Raw genomic sequence first — 23,363 nt, forward strand, 5'->3', positions numbered from 1 at the left:
TTAATTCCTTAATTTGGGAATCAGTTGACCCCATTTGACAGGTGAATCAAAGAATAGCTAAATTACCGACATATATAAATAAAATATTCATTTATTTTATTTTTTTCTTACAAAAAAAATGATAAAGGGGATATCACCACTGATCCCACAGAAATACGAACTACCTTCAGAGAATACTATAAACACCTCTATGTAAATAAACTAGAAAATCTAGAAGAAATGGATAAATTCCTGGACACATACACCCTCCCAAGACTAAACTAGGAAGACGGTGAATCCCTGAGTAGACCAATAACAGGCTCTGAAATTGAGGCAATAATTAATAGCTTACCAACCAAAAAAAGTCCAGGACCAGATGGATTCACAGCTGAATTCTACCAGAGGTACAAGGAGGAGCTGGTACCATTCCTTCTGAAATTATTCCAATCAATAGAAAAAGAGGGAATCCTCCCTAACTCATTTTATGAGGCCAGCATCATCCTGATACCAAAGCCTGGCAGAGACACAACAAAAAAAAGAGAATTTTAGACCAATATCCCTGAAGAACATCAATGTGAAAATCCTCAATAAAATACTGGCAAACCAAATCCAGCAGCACATCAAAAAACTTATCCAGCATGATCAAGTTGGCTTCATCCCTGGGATGCAAGGCTGGTTCAACATACACAAATCAATAAATGTAATCCATCACATAAACAGAACCAAAGACAAAAACCACGTGATTATCTCAATAGATGCAGCAAAGGCCTTTGACAAAATTGAACAGCCTTTCGTGCTAAAAACTCTCAAACTCCTAACCTCAGGTGATCCGCCTGCCTCGGCCTCCCAAAGTGCTGGAATTACAGGCGTGAGCCACCACGCCCGGCCCACCAAAGCACTTTTTATTATTATTATTATTATTATTATTATTATTATCATTATTATACTTTAAGTTTTAGGGTACATGTGCACAATGTGCAGGTTAGTTACATATGTATACATGTGCCATGCTGGTGTGCTGCATCCATTAACTCGTCATTTAGCATTAGGTGTGTCTCCTAATGCTATCCCTCCCCCCTCCCCCCACCCCACAGCAGTCCCCAGAGTGTGATGTTCCCCTTCCTGTGTCCATGAGTCTTTACTGGCTGTCTGTTTGGTCACAATAATGTTTATAGTGAATATGCCTTTTTCTTTAATGAACACATTTAACATTTTAAAGTTCTTTTTCTGAAGAGTGATTTTTGGTTTTGATGGTTGATAGTGGCCTTGATTCATGCCAAACTTACAGAAATCCTGATCAGTTTATACTGAGCTTCTGCACATAGAGTTTTATATAAAACCGAGACTTTGTATTTGAAGGATGGAATGTTGATTTAAAACCCTTTTTTGTACATAATCATTTTAGAATTTGAAGAGGAAAACTTCACAAAGCTTGTCAGATTATCTTTCAGATTTCTTTCTTTTGTTCCCTAATATTACCTTGTAACAATACCATCTCCATCTCCATATGCTTCTAAATCACATTAATTCCACAGCAAACTTTATATTATCAGACATAATTTAAAATGTGATACAACTTAAATTCAGTGTGCCAGCTCAGCATTCCTAATTCGTGTTATCTGCAGTGTTTGAATTATAGTTCAGATTTATTGGACCAGAGAATGAGAAAATCCAAATTCTCTAGAATTGATTTCTTACATGGAATGGCTGACACAATGGGAGATGTGTTGCTGTTTAAAACAGAACTTTGAGACTCCCCCACCCCCATTCAGTGATAAGAGAATGAACAATGCATTTTAATGGAAAAATTGAAGTAAAGCAAGATAGTTCAGATTAACTGGAGAACCATGATTGTTGGTTCCAGAAAAATTCACTGTTGTATTCTCAGTGTTTGAAAATGACTGTCACATAATAGACACTCAATTAATTTGTTGAATGCATGACTAAGTATATTATAAGCCAAGAGAAGTTTTAATATCCTTATTACATGTTTAATACAAGAAAAGCATTATCTCAATTTATTCAGGATATAGTAATATGTAGATGATCATTTATACTGCTCTACCTTGATGAGGCCTCTAGCTTTCCACTAAATGTTTGTCACTTATGATAGCAATAACAGTAATAGAAGTAGCATCTAGCATTTATGTAATGCTTTTTATCATTTAGTAAATACTATTTATTTATTAAAATGCACACATATATGTTCTCACTTGTCTTCAGAACAAATTTGAGTGCTCGGTGGAACAGGTTCTAAACAAATGTGAGATCCCTTTTCTCCCACTCCTGGATGTTGGCCTTGTATGGTAGGAAGGGAAGATATAATTCTTTGATTGGTGGGGAAACTAAAAATAGAATAGTTTATGTGCCAAAAGTCACATTTTAAGTTTGTAATAAACATAAACCTAAATTACAGATAATCTGACATCTTTTCCACTTTAAATTTATTATAGATTTAACTGACTTTACATTTCATTCAATAATTTCTTTGCAATGTCACTGAAATGCAGTGATGGATGTATATTTAAAATTACTATAAAGCCAATCTTGAATGAAATAAAGAAGTGTAATATATAGTAGATAAGAAAATACTATTTTTCAGAGCCAAGCATGATCTGATTTTTATCAGTGTTTTGAAAGTATTTATTCATTTCCCTAGATAAAAGACTGTATGTGATTTGGAATATAAGGAATAAGATTTGGTTGTGATTTATAAATCTCTTGTTTTCATTCCTTTTATGACTCCTTAGGAATAGGTGAAGATGTCCCTTCTGAACTCTGTTTTATTAAAACTTGGTTTTTGAAGGACCTGTTTGTTTTTCGTTTTTTTGCCCTTTCAAATAACCAGCAGCATAATTAGTATGCTATGGTGTTATGGGAACAAATTATGAAAAACAAGGATTGAAAGATTGTATGAATATATCTTTCATACTTATTTGGAGGATTTAATTTCACAGTATAAGATATTTTAAAAATAAATACTTGGGTTTTATTCTGGAAATTTTCATATTAATGAAAGAGAGGAAAACCTACTATTTAATGAGAGCTTTAAGATTGTATCTTATGGGAAAGTCTAACTTTAGGTATAAAAGGATCAGTTTTATTTTGAGATTTTTGGCTAAGACTACTTAGTTAAAGATTGCTTTCTCAGAACTGGAGATTTTAGGAGTGCCTATGACTTCACAGAAACAACTGGGATAGACTATTCTGATGTTCTTTAATGTTTAGTTGGTAATTCCAAGGGAATAAGAAATACTTTGGTAAGTTAGATGCATGGTCCAGCTAGCTTAATTATCTGTCTTGCATGCTGTGGACTATATGGAGAGTGATTCCTGTCCATCATAGTATTGGTCTCATAAGATCAATTTCTATTTCAAACAGCTTCAGGTCTCCTTTGGTCTCCAGGATTTGCATATTTATCTGTTTTATCTTTAGTTTTGATGGAAAAATAATGCGTATAAGCGAACATCTATGAAGATAATAGCTTTTTGTTTTCGAAATTTCTCCTAAATTATAAGGCCTGATACTTCTAGAGCTAGTATTTGAACATTCGGCACAAACGTTAAATTTCATAGGTTTAGAATAATTAGTTCTTAAATTCAAAAGATATTTGACTAGCCAAAACATGATGTCTGACTTTACAGGAGATGATGAGTATTTAAGTGATGATATGTAAATGAAATATGTCCTGAAAGGCCCCTCACAGAATTGCTTTTACTGAGTAATACTTTGGTACTATGTCCTTGGCTCAAATCAAGAAAGGATAGAAAGGGAAGGCACACAGTTATATTTATAAGGATGTCGTTGAAGACAATGGTTATATCTCACACAATTTCCCTTTTATGAAAACCCTTCAGAGTATCTTTTCTCTTTTATCTTTTCCTTTTTTTGGGCCAACTTAACACGTGAAATGATGTCTTGTTATTTAAACGTACATTTCTTTTGATTGCTAGTACATGTTTTATGTATTGATTGTTTTTAATTTATTTTTTTTTAACAAATTGCCCTGCTAATTTTCTTGCTATTTTTCCAATTGGGATGTTCATTTTTTTCTTATGGACTTTCAATGGTACTTGTATATTGCAAGGAGATTAATCTTTTACCATACATGTTCTAAACATTTTTCTGCTTTCTCTGACTTTTTATGTTTTTTTTATTTAAATAAAATGTTGGGTTTGTTTTTCTAAGTGAAAATGAGGCCAGCCATCTTTTGTTTGCTTTTATTTCCTTTACAGATTATATAAGTAGTTATCAATATTTTCTCCAAATACCTGTATTTTTGTTTTTTGTTTAAAATAAATATCAGGTTCCTATCTAAATTTTACATTTAAATACAGAATATAAGCCTCATGAAGGCAGCAATTTTGTCGATTTTATTCCTTATCTTTGGCTGTATTCATGGCACATCATAGGCATGTAATATATATTTTTCAAATAGATAGTATAAATCTTTATCTAAACTTTATATTATTATAAAAATGTGAATAGAAATCTAGCTTTCTTAACCTTTTTAGAAAGCTGGACATGTACTTTTAAATTATATTTAAACCTGCTGTTTTTCCTCTGTCCCTACATTCTTCCTCTTGCTTTCCACCTATTTCTGTAGAAAATCCTTCTGTGGTAATACACTGGCAAGGTTATATTCTACATTTTAAGTTTTCCTAACATGGTCTTTCTTTGTAGCACTTGTCATAGCTGCAGTTTCACGATTGTTTGTGGAATTATTTAAATGTTCTTCTCCCTGCTTCCACCCTACATTCCACCCTGCAACCCAACATCAGTCAGGGACTTTACTCATTTTTGTTCATCATCATATCCCACTGCATGGCACATATTAGACAATTAATAAGTTTTTTTAAATGAGCATTTTATTTTTTGAATAGACTAATAAACTGCCACAAAAATCACATACCAAGTCCTTGCACATATTTGGTCCCCTTCAAGACTTTTACATTTTATATTATTGATCTGTCTGTTTTGTTATCAGTCCCATACAAATTTAATAACTATACTTTTAAAAACATTTTAGTATTTCTTAGGTTATAGTGGCTTCCCATATACTCTCTACAACAGGTGTGTCCAATCTTTTGGCTTCTCTGGGCCACGTTGGAAGAAAAATTGTATTGGGCCACACATAAAATACACTAACAATAATGATAGCTGATGAGCTTTAAAAAAATCACACACAAAAAAATCTCAATCTCGTAATGTTTTAAGAAAGTTTACGAATTTGTGTTGGGCCACATGTGGCCTGCAGGCCATGGGCTGGACAAGCTTGCTCTACACTAATTCACACAGTTTAAAACATTTTCCAACTATTCTCACATATTTATCTTCCGGTTGTATTTTATAATCATTTGTCAAGTTCAAAAAATCTCATTGTATATTTATAAGTGTGTGTGAGAGAGAGAGTATGTTTGTGTGTTGGTTTGCAGGGAAGGAATTGTTTTAAATTTGTAAATTGGAGAGAGGTTGTGTATTTATAATAAAATATTCCATTTTCTTATTTAGGAGCTTGCTATGTGGCTTTTAATTTATTGAATGCGTTTATTCCTATCAGTTAATTTAAAAACTTTATTTATATAGAACCTAAACTTTTCATGTTAGGATTTTTCTTAGACATTTTCATGCAGAAACTAGTTAACATAGCAAGCTTGGATTTGCTGTCTTTAGAAGGATTTGCTTACAGGGTTGGCTTGTCCTTGGCTGTCATCTGAGAACTTGACTTTGGAATGTTCCCTGTGATACTAAGTGATAAGGTTATTTGGTATACCAGGGGTACTGAATTTTGTTGTGCCAATCTGCCTAGACTTAGAAAAAAATGTGATTTTTACTTCCTTCTGGGATTTTTAAAAAATATTGTGGCTGAGTATGTAGGCAGAGAGTGTCTGTGTGACCAGTCCCTCCAAAATCTTTGAACTCGGGGTCTCAAGAGGTTTTTCCAGACAGAGATGCTACACACATTACTACATTTCTTTGCTAGAGAGCATTAGAAACACACACAGATCTCTTCAGGTGCCACTTGATGTCTTCATCTCTCATTAGTTTTATCACTTTTAAATATCTTCTCTTAGTTTTTCCCGATAGTCCTAATATTGTCATCTCCAAATGAAAATTCTGTGTACTTTTTTACAATATTTATCCTTCACATTCATTTTTCTTGTCATATTACAGTGATTAGATCTTCCAGAACAATATTGAAAAATACAGTTTACTTCAAAAACTTTATTTTCAGTGTAATTGTGATAGTGTTTTATATTAGATATGTTTTCTATTATCTTTAGTTTGATATTCTTTATCATAGTAAGAAACTATCCCTTAATGTCTAGTTTATTGAGTTTCATTAGAAGCACACAATGCATTTTAAGTCTTTTTTGATACCTGTTGAGACAACCCAATTTTTTTGTTTATTTATTAATGTGATAAATTGTTTCACATATTTGAAAAGCCTTATTTAAAAAGAGTCATGATATAGCTAAGTATCCTGATGATAAACTATCCATATGATTTTAAAATCTTGCTATGGAAAATAAGATTAACTTAAGTAGTATGCTTATTGTAATTTATTGCCACTTAAATATGAGGTTAATAGAAGGATGCAAGAAGAGATCCAACTTGTTGTATCATGGAGAAAAATAATTGTATGTATTAATAATAATAAAAATAAGACTGTTCAGCATATTTCTAAAGGACATTCTCAAATAAGTAATCTGTATTTGGTATCTGTTTGCCAAAATGTATATTTTCTGTATTTTAGCAACACACACAAAGCTATGTGTGTGAATACATTTTTATAAATCGATGTGTTTTTGGTACAAAAAGGCCTGTTGCATTCAGACAGGTTTTTTTTGAAGCACTGACATTTGCTTCCAGCTCTCTTACTTTTACTTTCAATGCAATATGATGAAATAAACCATTTTACGTATACTACATAATTGCCACAATGTCCATACTGGTAATACTTGATTGTTAATACTGTTAGAGCATGAGACAGCATGATGTCATAAATTGGTTCTCATCTTATTTCCTCTGTAATTGGTCATGATCATTACAGATGATTTCATCTTGCTAGGATTTGCTTCCTTTATCCTATAACTATATTACTAAAATGACATAGGGATTTTTAAATTTACAGTTAAAATACAGAAAAATGCTCATTTTAAGCATGTATGTTTAAAAAAATCATATGTATTATTTTACATTGTATTACTAACTACATTGTCAGACTTATTACTGAAATATATGTATGAGTACGATTATAGTTTTTTGTAAAAATATTAGTCTGTTCTCACACTGCTAATAAAGACATACCTGAGACTGGGTAATTTATTAAAAAAAGAGATTTAATTGACTCACAGTTCAGCATGGCTGGGGAGGCCTCAGAAAACTTATAGTCATGGTAGAAGGGGAGACAAACACATCCTTTCTCACATGGTGGCGGGAAGGAGAAGCATGAGTGCCCAGTGAAGGGGGAAGCCCCTTATAAAACCATCAGATCCCATGAGAAATAACTCAGTATCATGAGAACAGGATGGGGGAAACCACCCCCACGATTCAATTATTTCCACCTGGTCCCTCCCACGACACGTGGGGATTATTGGAACTTCAATTCAAGATAAGATTTGGGTGGGGACACAACCAAACCATATCAAAGGTTAAATATTTTCTCACAATAAAGAGAGGAATATGTAAGTAAACATAAATTCTGAGATTTAATTGAAATTTAGTGAACCATGTTTTTCTTCAGTGTTCTTTCACATAAGAGGTAATTTTTTTTGGCTTAGTAAAAATGTCTCTATCTTTACTTCTTCCATCTTTCTATCTGATAATGTGGCAAAAGGCAGCTTTTGAAAACAAATGAAGAAAATGTTACAGTAATAGCATGTTTTTCTGACTTCTATCAGCTATGAATATCTAGCGTTAATTTTCCTGGTAGAATGTTTGATGACTATAAAGGGGAGACTGGTAAAAAGGAGAAGATGCACCCTCCACATAGGTCAGTGGGGATGCGGACTTACAAGTACTTTTAATGCTACTTTTAGGGCAGTACAAAGTTACTGAAAGCCTAGGAGGTCTACTTAACTCGGCATCAGATGTTGCATAAAGTGTTATGGAGGCTGATGTATCTGAATTTCAGCATTGCTTCCATCTCCTTCTCTGGTAACTGGCCCCAGTAAACCTATCTAACATGATTTTCTAGTGTGTCTATATTAGGATTCTTTAGAGAAACAAAACCAATAGGATAGGGTGTGTGTGGGGGGATATGTGTGTGTGGGTGTGCGGGTGTGTGTATGTGTTTGTATGGAACCTGAGTTTTTGAGGAGGTATTTTAAAGCTTGAATTGACCGAAATTGGTCATGATTTCAGGGAAGGAAAAATTGAATCAGAGGAAAGGTTAAGAGAAAATGAATATGTAGAGAGTGTGAGGGAGAGGGAAAAATTCATTGTGATTTTGAAGTTCCCAGGTTGGAAGATGGAGTAAATGAATCAGATATGTCAGGAAACGCATGGAAATTGAGTTTTGTATGTGCTGCATTTGAGATGCCCGAGGAGCAGTTGGGAATGCATATCTGGAAAACAAAGAGGTCCAGGCTAGGGGGAAAGTGAGGTCTTCAACTTAAGGCCTGTGATGGAGCCAGGTGAGAAGAGACCATCTAAGGACAACATGTAAAGCTATATGAAGCCCTAAGAGTGTCAACATTCCTTGCCCTATAAATGTTTGATTGCCTGATTAGTTATATTCATAATGAGTTCTATGTGAAGCAAAAGAAATGGGAACATTTGATTAATCTACAAGATTCCATTGACATTCTCAAAAGTAAATTGTCATATGTTAAGGCAGATTACTAAAATGGAATTCTTTATGTATATCAGCATGACTGAACAAGTTAACTAATCTGTTTGACACTCAGCACTCATCTGCAGACAACCCAACCCCGTGATTGGTCCTACTATATCCACACTTGTCTTACTATAAAGGAAATCTCTATGTAGTAGCAGCAGAACTTTTTCTTTTCTTCCTCAACTAAATGTGATGTCAATCCTGTCTAAAATCTCACTTCTTTCCTTGGCCCCTGCCAACCTATCTCATCTCTTTGCTCATTTCACTCCAGCTGAAGGAGGCTTCTTTCTGTTCCTGCCCAAGGGCCTGTGCATATGGTAGTTACTCAGTAAATACTTATGAAATGGATGAATGACTCTGCCTTGTAGATTTGTTCTGAGAAGTAAATGTGAAAAAGTATATGAAGAGCCTAGTGATGTACCTGGTACATTAGAGATGTGAAATAAATGCCTCTTTTGACCATTTTAATTTTTTGTTTCTCCAAATCCGTAATCCTGACATTTCTGTCGTCTTCTGCTGCAATCTACTTTCGCAACCCTTCTCATCCAGCCAGCTTACTGTCTTTGGTTTCTGCACCCCCAGGCCACGGACCGTATATGATCTCCTCAGTTTGTACTTCAGTGCGAACTGAAGGGATCACAGTTTCATACATGAGGTTTTTCATACATGCCATCTCTTGAGTTACCCTCTTGCACTTCAATAATTACATATGGATTCCTAGTCCCAAGGACACTGAACATATAAGTCGTTGTGCTGGATATTCTCAGAAGAATGGGTGTCCTCTGGGGACTTGGTCACAGACCTAAAAAGGGACTCTTTACCACTCACACAGCACTATCATGATCACACCCTTATTATATGGATTTGGAATCAGCACTTCATAAATTGTAGCCAACATTGATTGAACACCAAATATGGGTCAGACAGTGTTCTAAGCACGTTACATATATCACTTGATGAGTTTGGTTTTATTAGTATTCCTGTTTTATACTCACTAACTTGCCTAAGATCACGCTGCTACGGATTTGCAAGTTAGGATGTAAGCCCAGGTGGTCTAGTTTCAGATTCCTGTCCTTACCTATGCTTTTTATTCAATACTGCCTCAGCAGCGGTTTCGGGGTCATAGAGTTAACATCTATTCTTTAGTGTTTGATTCTAGATTTTAAAAATAATTTACCATTATAGTTTTCAAATAATTCTAATAGTTTCTTTCTACTCTTTTACCTACCACTTGAAGTCTTTATTCCCATAGGGCAGCTACTGTTAACAATATTTTCAGAACCTTTTTCATCATAATTTTTTTGTAAAATATCTTAGTGGCTTTGTGGTTTCCCCTTTCAGTTGTTTATTTTCTGAAAGTTCAGCTTATTCTTAGTTCATGAAAGTTTTAAATACCAGTGGTCCAAACACAACTCCGGTATGTTCGTGTGTGTGCATGTGGATGTTCCACCTGTGTCCGAGGCAGATTTTTGAAATTAATTAACTTCTTACCTGTTTGGAACTTATTTACATGAGTTTCTGCCTGAAGGAGATGTACTTCTGTTTGAAAACTCCAGGTTGACGAATTTTTTGGGTTGCCAGGACTCAAACTTATTTGACAAATCATCTATGACCCTATCACCTTGATGCTCAGAAACAAATGAACCAACAGCCCTTCCTGACTAAGGAAACAGGTTTTGATGGAGTTTTCAATGCATGGCTTTATGGACTCAAGAATCAAATGTTTTCTGAACAATGTGAGGAAAGTTTTATTTCTAGATCCTTATATGTTCCTGTGTCTCCTTTTCTGTAGAAAAGCTCTGCAATTTTTAATCAGTAACACAAAAATGCCTCTATGGAAATGTCCATAATTCTCAGCATGCAGTGGAACATTTTCCGAAAAAGTGAGGTCACCAGAAGCACAGAGCAGAGAAATCCCAGATGGCACTAATATTTGATTTCATTTTTAGCACGCTCATATTCAGCAGATGGATTGGAAGGCTGACCTCTCTGACACTTCTGCATCACTGCCTGCTACTCCAATTGCCTTTGCGAATGTTTTTTCATAAGGCATCTCCTGGTACCTCAGAGATTGATGCCTGGTCGCCTGCCTGTGTTATGCTTCATTTCACCAGGATTCTGTGTGGTTGAGAGTTGCTGTATTCTATAAAAGGGGAAATCCTGGCTCATCAGTATCTCAAGCTTTTCCTACAATCTCTCAAATTGCGTGTAACGTCTTGGAGCATATCATTTTAGCTTTCTAGGTGTACCCCTGATTTGTATCCATCTTTAACTTATCCTAGTCTAATTTTCTGCCTTGTTTTGCCATCGAAAATAATAGCAAAAACCTCAATTACTTTTGCAGCAACCGAAATAGCTAAGCCAAGAATAATGTAAAAAAAATGTCAAATGTTTTCAAAATACCTACTAAGTACAAAAATTTGATTATTTTAATATGAACATTGCTGAATCTCCTCCTTGAGCTATAGTTTCAGTGGCCAAGAGCAAAGACCTGAGTTAGAGTTCCCAATCATGCTGTTTTCTTTAAGGGTAAGCTTTACTTTAGAGTAAGTGTCAGTTTTCTTATTTGTAAACTAGTGATATTATTCGTGCCAGGCAGTTTGGATTGATGTGAAGATTAAATGAAGAAATGAATGTCATATGGTTGTCACGGTCTCTGGCACAGAGTAAATAACAAAGAATATTAGTTTGTGGTGTGCAAAATAACTTTTGTATGTATAATATAAATAAAATATAAAATAAATGGTAAAATTATTTTGTTTCGTTATTACTTAGATTGTGAGTAAAGTGAAATGTTAATTTTTTAATGATCACACTAATGCTTTATTTTAAAACTTTCTATAAAATTACTGTATTCCTTGTTATGGACCATTATGTTGTCCACACATCTATTTAGAGATGACCCTCTTCTCCCTCCTACCCTCACCTGCTAGTTTATATTTCAGTGGTGTGGCTACAGACAAGGAACTATCAGATAGGATGAGTATCCAGTGGATTCTTTTTTTTTTTTTCCAGGAAAGTTGAGCTATGTGGCCATTTGTTAAAGTTCTCTGAGAATGCTCAGTTCTGAGGAGGATTAGGTTGCTATGTCCTTCCAGGTTGCTTATGCCCACACAACCAGATTCTGGTACATATTTTAATGCATAGCATACTTTTGGCTTAGAAAACATTGCACATTTAGTAGTCATTTTGCTTAAATCAGATCTCTACCTGATGTCATTTTGATGAATTTAGGGTTTAGATGACTAAATTTCAGCTTTGTTGTGAAACTTTCTATAGAAAGTTATTTTTTTCCTTTTTATAGGTCTAACATAAGGCCAGACTACGCAGACTCCAATTTCCACGACTTCAAGATGCACACCTTCACTCGAGTCACATCCTGCAAAGTCTGCCAGATGCTCCTGAGGTAAGCCTGCTCAGTCCTGGTTTTCAGTTTAAAGGAACTGATATAATTGCTAAGTATTTCAGACTTTTCTAACCCTCTAGCCAATAGGTTCTAAAGTGGGGAATTTGCCTTAGCAGTCTGGATCCCACAAACCTTTGCCAGGCTTTCTGCCTGGACAGTCCTTTCAGAAGCTCTGGCAAGCTCCTCTCCCTCTACTGAGGGGGTACCTTGAAGAGCGTTGTTGATACTTTCTTTCTTCTTCTTGCACTAATTTCATATGGGCAGAATTTTGCACCGTTTAATATACCACTCTCTTATTTCACCTTTCAGGGGAACATTTTATCAAGGCTATTTATGTTTTAAGTGTGGAGCGAGAGCACACAAAGAATGTTTGGGAAGAGTAGACAATTGTGGCAGAGTTAATTCTGGTGGTAAGTCATGTTTATTGTGGCAATTCTGTTTTTAATGAGGACATAAAATTTGCTAAACATAATTAAGGCCTAATTTATTCTGAATATGTGTTTACTGTAACATATCTGCTTTTGAAACTATTATTTATAAGCACAATTAGAAGAATGCTTACAATTTACTTGAGTTTTCTGCATAACTTTGTTTTAAATTATTTAAAATTTGTGTGACTTTTATACATATCTTGGAGACAGAGGTCTTCAAGAGGGAGTTGGATGGTTTCATGTCACTCATTTCATTAAAAGCCCTAAATAAATGACTAAAACCATACAAACATAGCCAAAAAAATAGAGTAACAAAAACAACAGAAAGAATATATTCTATCTTTAGTTCTTAAATTTCCTTTTTATTCTTTTAAATATTTAGCTCAGGAATGCTAATGGCGCCAGAAGTAAACATCACACAGACTAATTCATGAATTAATGAATTGAATACATTGTCATTTTGCAGCACTTAACAAAGAGCATATATCTTTTGGGTTTTATGTAAATATTTTCCCCTTGGTTTTTAAAAATAATGCTGCATGATTGTTACATGAGCTAGTTTCTAAGACGGCTGGCAATTATGCCTTCAGTAGCCTATTGCCTCTTTCTGCTCCTCTTGGGCTCTCTTCCTTCGCTTTATTTTCTGGCTTCTTTATTCTTTCTCTTTCTTCTTTTTTCTCTTTGTCCTTTTCCCGAGTTTCTCTGTGTTTTTATCAATAAGACCTTTCAAAATCACTAAAACTTTTGAACACAAGAAAGGATCTTTAACAGCTTGAGTTCAAAAGGTAGCCATGTCAACCTTTGATTTTCCCAAAGGAAAAGGTGGACATTGAATTATTTTGGATAATGTGAAAAAGAGTGAAACAGAGAATAGCTCATTTCAGAGCTGAGTTTAGAAAATAGGCAATTGTAGAAAAGGTGAATCCTGTTAGAAGACTGAGATCATAGCACATTCCTCTCAGACATTTTAAAAGGACCCTGTGTGCCATTCTTTGTGCTAGGCATGAGCAGCTGTAAAGTGGCAGATCTTGGCATGAGTTGAGCACCTACACTGTGCCTGTCCTGCCTGGGTGCTCTACTGGGCATCTTCTTGCATGAGCTCATTCCGTCTTCAGAATGTCCCTGCATATTTACTGATGGGGGTCGGATTGCTTATGCAGTTTACTCAAGGGCTGTTAAATAAACTTACTTCTTACATCTATCAGAAAGTCAGAAACAGTTTACAAAGTTGTAAAATACAATAGAAATAAAAATTAGTGTTGTTATTCTTTGTCACCCCAATAGAATTTATCACTTGAATTTTTGTTGTTCCATCTTTATATGCCCCATTCTTTAATCTCTTTGGAGACAGTTAACATTTTATTTGCTCACAGTAGGCTAATGTTTATATAAATGCCAAGGCCCTGTCTTGATGAGATGATATCTGTGAAGAATGTAAAATGATCCCATAGTTGGCATGGTTCTAAAGGAAATAGTGTAGGAGAATAGTTTAGAGTCAAGCAGAGACGGTTGAAATCCTAGCTTTGCCATTTGTTAGCTGTGGGAGCTTGGGGAATTTACTTAAATATTCTGAGCTTTTGTTTATTCATTTTGTAAGTTAGACGATTATTATGAGGATCCAGTGAGATAATGTTGATTCTTACCACAGTACCTGAGCAAAGTGAGAACTTACTATTTTAATCTAAGGTGATATAGTGAAAAAAGTCAGGTTTTTTTTTTTTTTTTTTTTTTTTTGAAAGACGTGGGCTTATTTAGTATTCATGATCTGGAGTACATGTGGATGGGAAAGTTAATGAGCACCAAACTTTAAGATAATACGCAAGTATGGCATTAAAAGGACATAAAATTTTTTAACTTTTACATTATAAAAGTCCATAGGAAATCATTGAAAATTCCTACTCTAGTCAAATAGAAGAGTCATATATTCCCAGTGTCTGTTCCTAGGTAATTATTTCAATGTACTCTGTCCTTACATAAGTCATTTTGTCTGTGGCAGTAAAATCTACAAGCTCTGGAGTCTTGGTCTGTTTGAATCCTAGCTTCACAATTTACTCCCTGGGTGACTTTGAACTCCATTTACTTACCCTTTGTAAGTATTAGTTTCTTCCCTTATGCTATGGTTTGGCTCTGTATGCCCACCCAAATCTCATCCTGAATTGTAATCCCCACGTGTCAAGGGAGGGGCCAGGCAGGAGGGGATTGGATCATGGGGTTTCCTCCACGCTGTTCTCATGACAGTGAGTGAGTTCTCATGAGAACTGATGGTTTTATAAGGCAGTATTTCTTGCTCTTGCTCTCTCTCTCACTTGCCACCATGTAAGATGTACCTGCTTCACCTTCTGCCATGATGGTAAGTTTCCTGAGGCCTCCCCAGCCATGTGGAACTGTGAGCAAGTTAAACCTCTTTTCTTTATAAATTCCCCAGTCTCAGGTATTACATTATAGCAGTGGCAGGACGGACTAATACAGTAAATTGGTACCCGGAGTTGGGGGCACTGCTATAAAGATACTTGAAAATGTGGAAGCGACTTTGGAACTGGGTAATGGATAGAGGTTGGAACAGTTTGGAGGGCTCAGAAGAAGACAGGAAGATGTGGGAAAGTTTGGAACTTCCTAGAGACTTGTTGAATTGTTTTGACCAAAATGCTGATAATGGTGTGGACAATGAAGTTCGGGCTGAGGTGGTCTCAAATGGAGATGAGGAACTTGTTGGGAATTGGAGTAAAGGTCACTCTTGCTGTGTTTTAGTAAAGAGACTGGTGGCATTGTGCCTCGCTCTAGAGATCTGTGGAACTTTGAACTTGAGAGAGGTGATTTGAAATTGGAACTTATGTTTAAAAGAGAAGTAGAGCCTAAAAGTTTGGAAAATTTGCAGCCTGATGATGCGATAGAAAAGAAAAACCCAGTAATGGGATGGCTGGGTCAAAAAAAATGATGAGTTCATGTCCTTTGTAGGGACATGGATGAAATTGGAAATCATCACTCTCAGTAAACTATCGCAAGGACAAAAAACCAAACACTGCATGTTCTCACTCATAGATGGGAACTGAACAATGAGAACACATGGACACAGGAAGGGGAACATCACACTCTGGGGACTGTTGTGGGGTGGGGGGAGGGGGGGAGGGATAGCATTAGGAGATATACCTAATGCTAAATGACGAGTTAATGGGTGCAGCACACCAGCATGGCACATGTATACATATGTAACTAACCTGCACGTTGTGCACATGTACCCTAAAACTTAAAGTATAATAAAAAAAAGAAAAATAAGTAAAATGAAATAAAAGTTGCTTAGATTAAAAAAAAAAAAAGAAAAACCCGTTTTCTGGGGAGAATTTCAAGCTTGCTGCAGAAATTTGCATAAGTAAAGAGGAGCTAAATGTTAATTGCCAAGACAATGGGGAAAATGTCTCCAGGGCATGGCAGAGGTCTTCATGGCAGCCCCTTCCATCATGGTCCTAGAGTCCTAGGAGAGAGAAATTGTTTTGTGGACTGGATCAAGGGCCCCACTGCTGTGTGCAGCTTAAGGATTTGGTGTCCTGTGTTCCCAGCTGCTCCAGCCATGGCAAAAAGGGGCCAACGTACAGCTCTGGCCGTTGCTTCAGAGGGTGCAAGCCCCAGGCCTTTGCAGCTTCCATGTGGTGTTGGACCTGTGGATGCACAAAAGTCAAGAGTTGAGGTTTAGGTATCCATCTAACAAAGATCTAATAACCAGAATCTACAAGGCACTTTAACAAATTTACAAGAAAGAAACAACCCCATTAAAAAGCGGGTAAAGGACATGAACAGACACTTCTCAAAAGAAGACATTTATGCAGCTGACACATATATGAAAAAAAAGCTCAACATGACTGATCATTAGAGAAATGCAAATCAAAACCACAGTAAGATACCATCTCACACTCTTCAGAATGGCAATTATTAAAAAGTCAAGAAACAGCAGATGCTGGTGAGGTGGTGGAGAAATAGGAATGCTTTTATACTGTGGTGGGAATGTAAATTAGTTCATCCATTGTGGAAGACAGTGTGGCAATGCCTCAAAGACCTAGAATCAGAAATACCAATTGACTCAGCAATCCCATTACTAGGCATATACCCAGAGGAATAGAAATCATTCTACTATAAAGATACATGCATGCGTATGTTCACTGCAGCACTATTCACAATGGCAAAGGCATGGAATCAACCCAAATGCCCATTAGTGATAGACTGGATAAAGAAAATGTGGTACATATATCATAGAATACCATGCTGACATAAAGAGGAATGAGATCATGTCCTTTACAGGGACATGGACGGAGATGGAAGCCATTATCCTCAGCAAACTAATGCAGGAACAGAAAACCAAACACGACATGTTATCACCCATAAGTGGGAGCTGAACAATGAGAACACATGGACACAGGGAGGGGAACAACACACACTGGGGTCTGTCAGCAGGGTGGGGGAAAGGAGAACATCAGGAAAAATAGCTAATGCATGCTGTGCTTAATTCTTAGGTGATGCATTGATAGGTGCAGCAAACCACCATGGCACACATTTACCTGTGTAACAATGCACATCCTGCACATGTACCCTAGAACTTAAAATAAAAAATAAATAAAATAAAACTTTAAAAAATGCTCATTGCTCATGGCCACTTGTTTTCAGGCCATAAGGAAGATGAAAATTGACTGCATAGACCATGAAACAATGTTCAATCACTTTGGCTTTTGTAAGCTCACCTTTTTAAGAATACTTACTGACAAAATTTGATTTAAAAAAAAGGATATTTATCTGTAGAGGCTTCCTAGCTATTTAACTCAGCTTTGGCATGCTGCCTTGCCAACAACTCACTTGCACTTATAATTTAATTGTAGTGACATAGACAGCAGATTTTCAAAGAACTGAAGGTGGATTTTCAAATTCCTCAGCCCCATAACCTTTGGTATGTGATCATCCTGGCCCACCTTCACCAAGAATCCTATCAAGTCAGTTTAGCCAGAATCCCCCTTATATGTGATGTTTCCTCTCAGTAATTTTCCATCCATTGACCTCACCCTCCTCCTTGGCTATGAATCTCCACTTGTCCATGCTGTATTTGAAATTGAACCTGGATTTCTTTCTCCTTTGCAATTGTTCTGAATAAAATCTGTTATCACAACTTAAAAAAAAAAAAAAAAAAGAGAAAGAATCGAGCTTTGGGAAGCTCTGCTTAGATTTCAGAGGATATATGGAAATGTCTGGATGTCCGGGCAGCGGTCTGCTGCAGGGTCAGGGCCCTCATGGAGAACCTCTGCTAGGGCAGTACAGAAGGGAAATGTGGGGTTGGAGCTCCCACACAGAGTCCCCACTGCCACTGCCTAGTGGAGCTGTGAGAAGAGGGCCACGGTCCTCCAGATTCCACAACGGTAGATCCACCCACAGTTTGCAGTGTGTGCCTGGAAAACCCACAGACACTCATTGCTAGCCCGTGAGAGCAGCCAGGAGGGGGGCTGTACCCTGCAACGCCATACGGGCAGAGCTGCCCAAGACCCTGGGTGCCTACCTCTTGCATCGGTGTGACCTGGATATGAGACATGGAGTCAGAGGTAACTGCCCTGCTGGATTTCAGACTTGCATGGGGCCTGCAGGCCCTTTGTTTTGACCAATTTCTCCCGTTTGGAACAGGTGTATTTACACAATGCCTGTACCCCCATTGTATCTTGGGAGGAACTAACTTATTTTTTATTTTACTGCCTCATAGTTGGAAGGGACTTGCCTTGTCTCAGATGAGACTGAACTGTGGACTTTTGGGTTAATGCTGAAATTAGTTAAGACTTTGGGGGACTGTTGGGAAGGCATGATTGTGTTTTGCATATGAGGATGTGAGTTTTGGGGGGGACTAGGGGCAGAATGATATGGTTTCGCTCTGTGTCCGCACCCAAATCTCATCTTGAATTGTAATCCCCATAATCCCCACATATCAAGGGAGGGAGGCGATTGGATCATGGGGGCATTTTCCCCATGCTGTTCTCATGATAGTGAGTGAGTTCTCAGGAGATCTGATGGTTTTATAAGGCAGTTTTCCCTGCTCTGGCTTGCTCTCTTGCCTGCCTCCATGTAAGACTTGCTCTTTTGCCTTCTGCCATGATTGTAAGTTTCCTAAGGCCTCCCCAGCCATGTTAAACTGGGAGTCAATTAAACCTCTTTTCTTTATGAATAACCCAGTCTCAGGTATTTCTTTCTGGCAGTGTGAGAATGGACTAACACCTTGTAAAATAGGGCCAATAATGCACTTAGATTTTAAAATCTTTTTAAACAAATACCGCTATTTAGTGCCAGGTACTGTTCTCAATACAGCTGCTCCTCCATTAATGATGGGGTTATGTCCTGATTAAGCCATTGTAAGTGGAAACTATCGTAAGTCAAAACTGCATTCAATGCACCTAACCTATTGTACATTATAGCTTTGCTTATCATACTTTAAACGTGCTCACAGTACTTGAAATACAGTTGGGCAGAAATCATATGGCAACACAGTACACTCTATTGTTTGCTTCCCCTTGTGATTTCGTGGCTGACTGGTAGCTGTGGCTAGCTGCTGCCACCCAGCATCATGAGAGAGTCTCATTGGGCATGTTGCTAGCCCAGGAAAATATCAAAATTCAAATATTAAAGTCTAGTTTCTACTGAATGCATGTGACTTTCATACCATTGTAAAGTGGAAAAATCATAAATGAACCATCCAAAATTGGGGACCATTTGTACTTTACCGTTAACTCATTTACTCCTATATAAATTCTGTGAAGTTGGTATTATTGATATACTTATCTTACAGATGAGAAACCAAGGCACAGAGAAATATGCAATCTGTCTAAGTTGCTTATTCAATACAACCAAGATTCAAATCCAGGCAGGCCAGCTCCTAAGTTTGTTCTTACCACTGGGCTCTGCTACTAGTTATGTGAATGAGCTGTGATGATGATATGTCAGATGTGTCAAAAACCCAGTACTGAATCCTAGTAAGTAATCATGTGCTTGCCTTTCTCAGTGAAAGGGAGTGATTTTCTAATTGTTTTTTAGGCAGAACACTTTAATTAAATTAGTAACTACCCAGTGTTTTTAGGTTTGAATGTTCTGTAGTGCTGCGAGAAGACATGCATCCCTGGGGACCATACCTACCTTCTTCCCATGGAAACTCTCAAGACTGGATGGACTTGAGACACATTCAGTTCTAGGGCCTCTTATTTTAAGATGAAGAAACAAGGTCATAAATATATGAAAATAGGATAACTAAGAATAATACTGTTAGTGCCCTGCAGATTGTAGATAATGCTTACTAAGATATCCTCAATTAAAAAGTAACATCATTCTCTAAACTTTCTTATGTAATTCATTACAAAGCAGGAAAATGTTGTTTCAAAACCTCGGGCTAAATTTGCTTTTTGGAGTTTGTAACATATTCTCTTGCTCTTTCGATTCTTTTCCCTGTTTTGCGTATTTCCATGGACCTCCATTCCCCTTCTGTTTTATACATCGGTGCCCTTTCTCTCCCTCTCTCCTTCTTTTAAGTTCTTTCCTGCTCAAGATTTTGAGAGACCAGTAACACCGAATGCTCATAGTTCATTAGTGGTATGAAATGGTAAGGACCTGCCTAGGAGGCTTCCTTTTTTACTATCAGATCGGGGTTTGCTGGGTAGCCCTTATAAGGGGCAATGTCTTCAGGGGGAAGAAGAATCTCTATCACTCCATCAGTAGTCTGTACCTACTGAAAGCTGGAAGCCATGGCATCTTCCCCTCATACTCATTCCTTCTCACCCTGGTATAGGTGGTAACTGTGGGTAGATTGTGAGTTTGAGCTTGGTAGGTCTGATGTGAATGTGGTAAAGTAGGTACTATTTTGAAGTCTTGGGCAGGCTAGACTTTATGAGCTGCTTCTCAGCTTCTCAAGCTCAACATTGACTTAAGTCTTATGTGATCCTTTGTTTGGGCATCCAGGAATAATTGCTTGCTGCAGTTCAGTAATATAGTTTTTCATGACTGGCCTAGGATTTGGGGGAAATGCTGGTGTAGGGGAGGGCAGAAAAAGGGATAAGATATATCCAGGGGATGGAGACATAGTTTACTTGAATAGGGCTTTTGCATGTAGAAGAGTGTGATATGATTTCAGCAGAACTTGACTTTGAGGGAAATCATTTCAACAGCCAAACTGAAAGCAAGGGAGTACTACTGACTTAAGACAAACTCAAATGTTTACATAGATCAGACTCCCCCATAACATTAAATCATAGGTAGTTTGAAATTCACCCATACTTTACAGAGCTTTATAGCAATAATGTTTAACATAGTCTAACTATACTCTCAAGCAACAAAAAGAGATCCTGATTGGATCAGTGTGGGTCAGGAGTCCACTTGTGATCCAGAAAGCTATGACTAGTAGGAGTTGTTATAAACATTGGATAGTTGGCGTGAAAGACAATTCCAAAAAGAGGAGTAGGCAGAGGTTGGTTAATGGATACAGAAGTACACCCAGATGGGAAGAATAAATTATAATGTCCTATAGCACTATAGTCTGACTATAATTAACAACAATTTATTGTATATTTTCAAATAGCTGGAAGAGCAGATTTTTTGAATATTCCCAACACAAAGAAATGATAAATGTTTGAGGTGATAGATATGCTAATTATCTTGATTTGGTTGTAACACTTTGTATACGTATATCGAAATATCACACTGTACCCCATAAATATGTGTAATACTGTTGGTTCCCTGTGATTGTAGATAATGCTTACTTAGACAGATATCATTGATTAAAAAGTAGCATCATTCTCTAAACTTTGTTAGGTACTTGATTACAAAGCAGGACAAAACATTTTAAAACCCCTGGCTTTGAATGTGTCAATTAAAAATAATAAAATAAAAAATTTAAGGGGGGGAGCATGCTGTCTTTATTCAACATCAGACTTTTTTATAGAAAGGGATAGTCAAATGGAGAAGAGGCACTAGTTGTACAAAATGACAGGGTAACCCCGGGGCTCAATGAGAGGTAGATAATCTTTTACTCTACCTTTTAATGGACAGATCCATAGGACATCACATTTAGGCCTTACCTTACTTGACCTTTCTCTTTCATTTAACACTGCTAATCATCCTCCTTGATGCTATCCTTCACAACCCATCATGCCCCCATGCCATCTTTTGGAAATCTGATTGACTTTCCTGGCTTAGCTACAACCCACACCCCAGGAAGATAGAGGTCCATCTGTGCATAAGACTTCTCTCCTGAAGTATGAATTTTAAATTTCCATCTTCTCCTTACTTATCCCCTCCCATGCGTCTTGCAGTGACCTCAAATGTCTTATAACTAAAATCAACCTCATTAGTCATTACCGCAAACTTCCCTCTCCTATGCCTTGTCTTAGTTAAAGGCCCACCACCCAAACACTCAAACAGACCTGGGTGTCAGCGTCTTCCTCATCTTGATTCACTTTCCTGTTCTTCTTAGCTCTCCTCCTAAGTCTCTCTAGAATGCATTGATAATGGTGTTGATATACACAGAAAATCTCATTGTCCCTTGCTTGAAAAACTCAAAAGTTTCCTAACTCCCTGCTCTTAATCTTATTCTTATATAATTTATAAAATTATCTTCCATTAGAATTAAGTCTGATGGTTTCACTCTTTCACATACTGTACTTTATACTTTACCTTTCTTACAGAATAATGTCCAAACTTTCCAATATGGCCTACAAAGTTCTAAGTAATTTGTACAGCCCATTTTTTACCACTCTCCTATCCCCCAACCTATAACACAACTCTCTTTAACTACTCACAGTTCTCCAACAACTTTTTTTCATGTCTATGTGTCTACATGTATTTTGTTTTTCTATTTTACTGTCTTTCCTTCTCTTTTCTGTTTAGTAAACTTAATGTTCATTTTTAAAAAGTCAATGCAGATGTTGCCCCCACTTTGAAAACCTTTTCTGACACTCCTAATGCCTGAGCTTTATTAGTCTGTCAGTCCTCTGTACTCCCCTGACATCATATGTTTACTTTTATCACATTTATTATAATTGACTCTATGTTCATCTCTTCAATTAGACTGCAGGCCTCTCAGTGATAGGAACCACACCTAATTGGTGTTTTGACCTCAAGGAAGTAGTGAGGAATGGAGTGAGTGGATGGATCAACAAATGGACAGACAAATGAGTACCACTGTAGTGCAGCAGGGCTTCTGGGCCCTGAAGATCACTATAATCTTAGAATCAGAAACAGGAGAGTGCGGGGGATTGTACAGTTTTGGTTCCACCTTTGCAGAGACTAGAGCTTGACTAGATTGTGGAAAAGTGGAATAAAAACCTTACCTGAATCCCTGGCTGGTACTTTGTGAATGAAAGGTAGAAAATTAGGTAGACCTTTTAGATTCCTTTCTAGTATTTTTGCAAGGAAAGGCTCATGGCCTAAGCATCGACTGTTAGGCCTTTGAGAGGAGACACCTGGGTTAGGTTAATAAGTAGCAAGAAAATGAAGCAATTCACAGACTGCCTGATGACAAAAATGCCTCCCTTTCTGAAAAAATCTACTCCGTGATCCAGTCAATCCAATTGCTAGAGTTCTCACTTGGATCTTACTATTTCCTCTCCCTGAAACATGCTCCCTTTTCTCCGAACAGTTCCAAGGACCACCCTTTCATTACTTTGTCCGAACTCTTTGCCGATCATTAACTGTACCTTGACCATCC

General features: G+C 37.0%; 1 protein-coding gene across 3 annotated transcripts in view; it reads left to right on the forward strand.

Annotated features, from left to right (window-relative positions):
- The window catches only part of VAV3 (vav guanine nucleotide exchange factor 3), a 398,937-nt gene that overhangs the window by 253,425 nt on the left and 122,149 nt on the right, over nt 1–23,363 (forward strand). For all 3 annotated transcript variants that reach the window (XM_024235630.2, XM_054530500.2, XM_054530501.2), the window contains exons 16-17: nt 12,126–12,227; nt 12,537–12,637. In XM_024235630.2, the coding sequence (XP_024091398.1) occupies nt 12,126–12,227; nt 12,537–12,637 (203 nt within the window). The remainder of the gene's footprint in view (nt 1–12,125; nt 12,228–12,536; nt 12,638–23,363) is intronic.

The sequence above is a fragment of the Pongo abelii genome, chromosome 1, assembly GCF_028885655.2.
Source record: "Pongo abelii isolate AG06213 chromosome 1, NHGRI_mPonAbe1-v2.0_pri, whole genome shotgun sequence".
NCBI lineage: Eukaryota > Metazoa > Chordata > Mammalia > Primates > Hominidae > Pongo > Pongo abelii.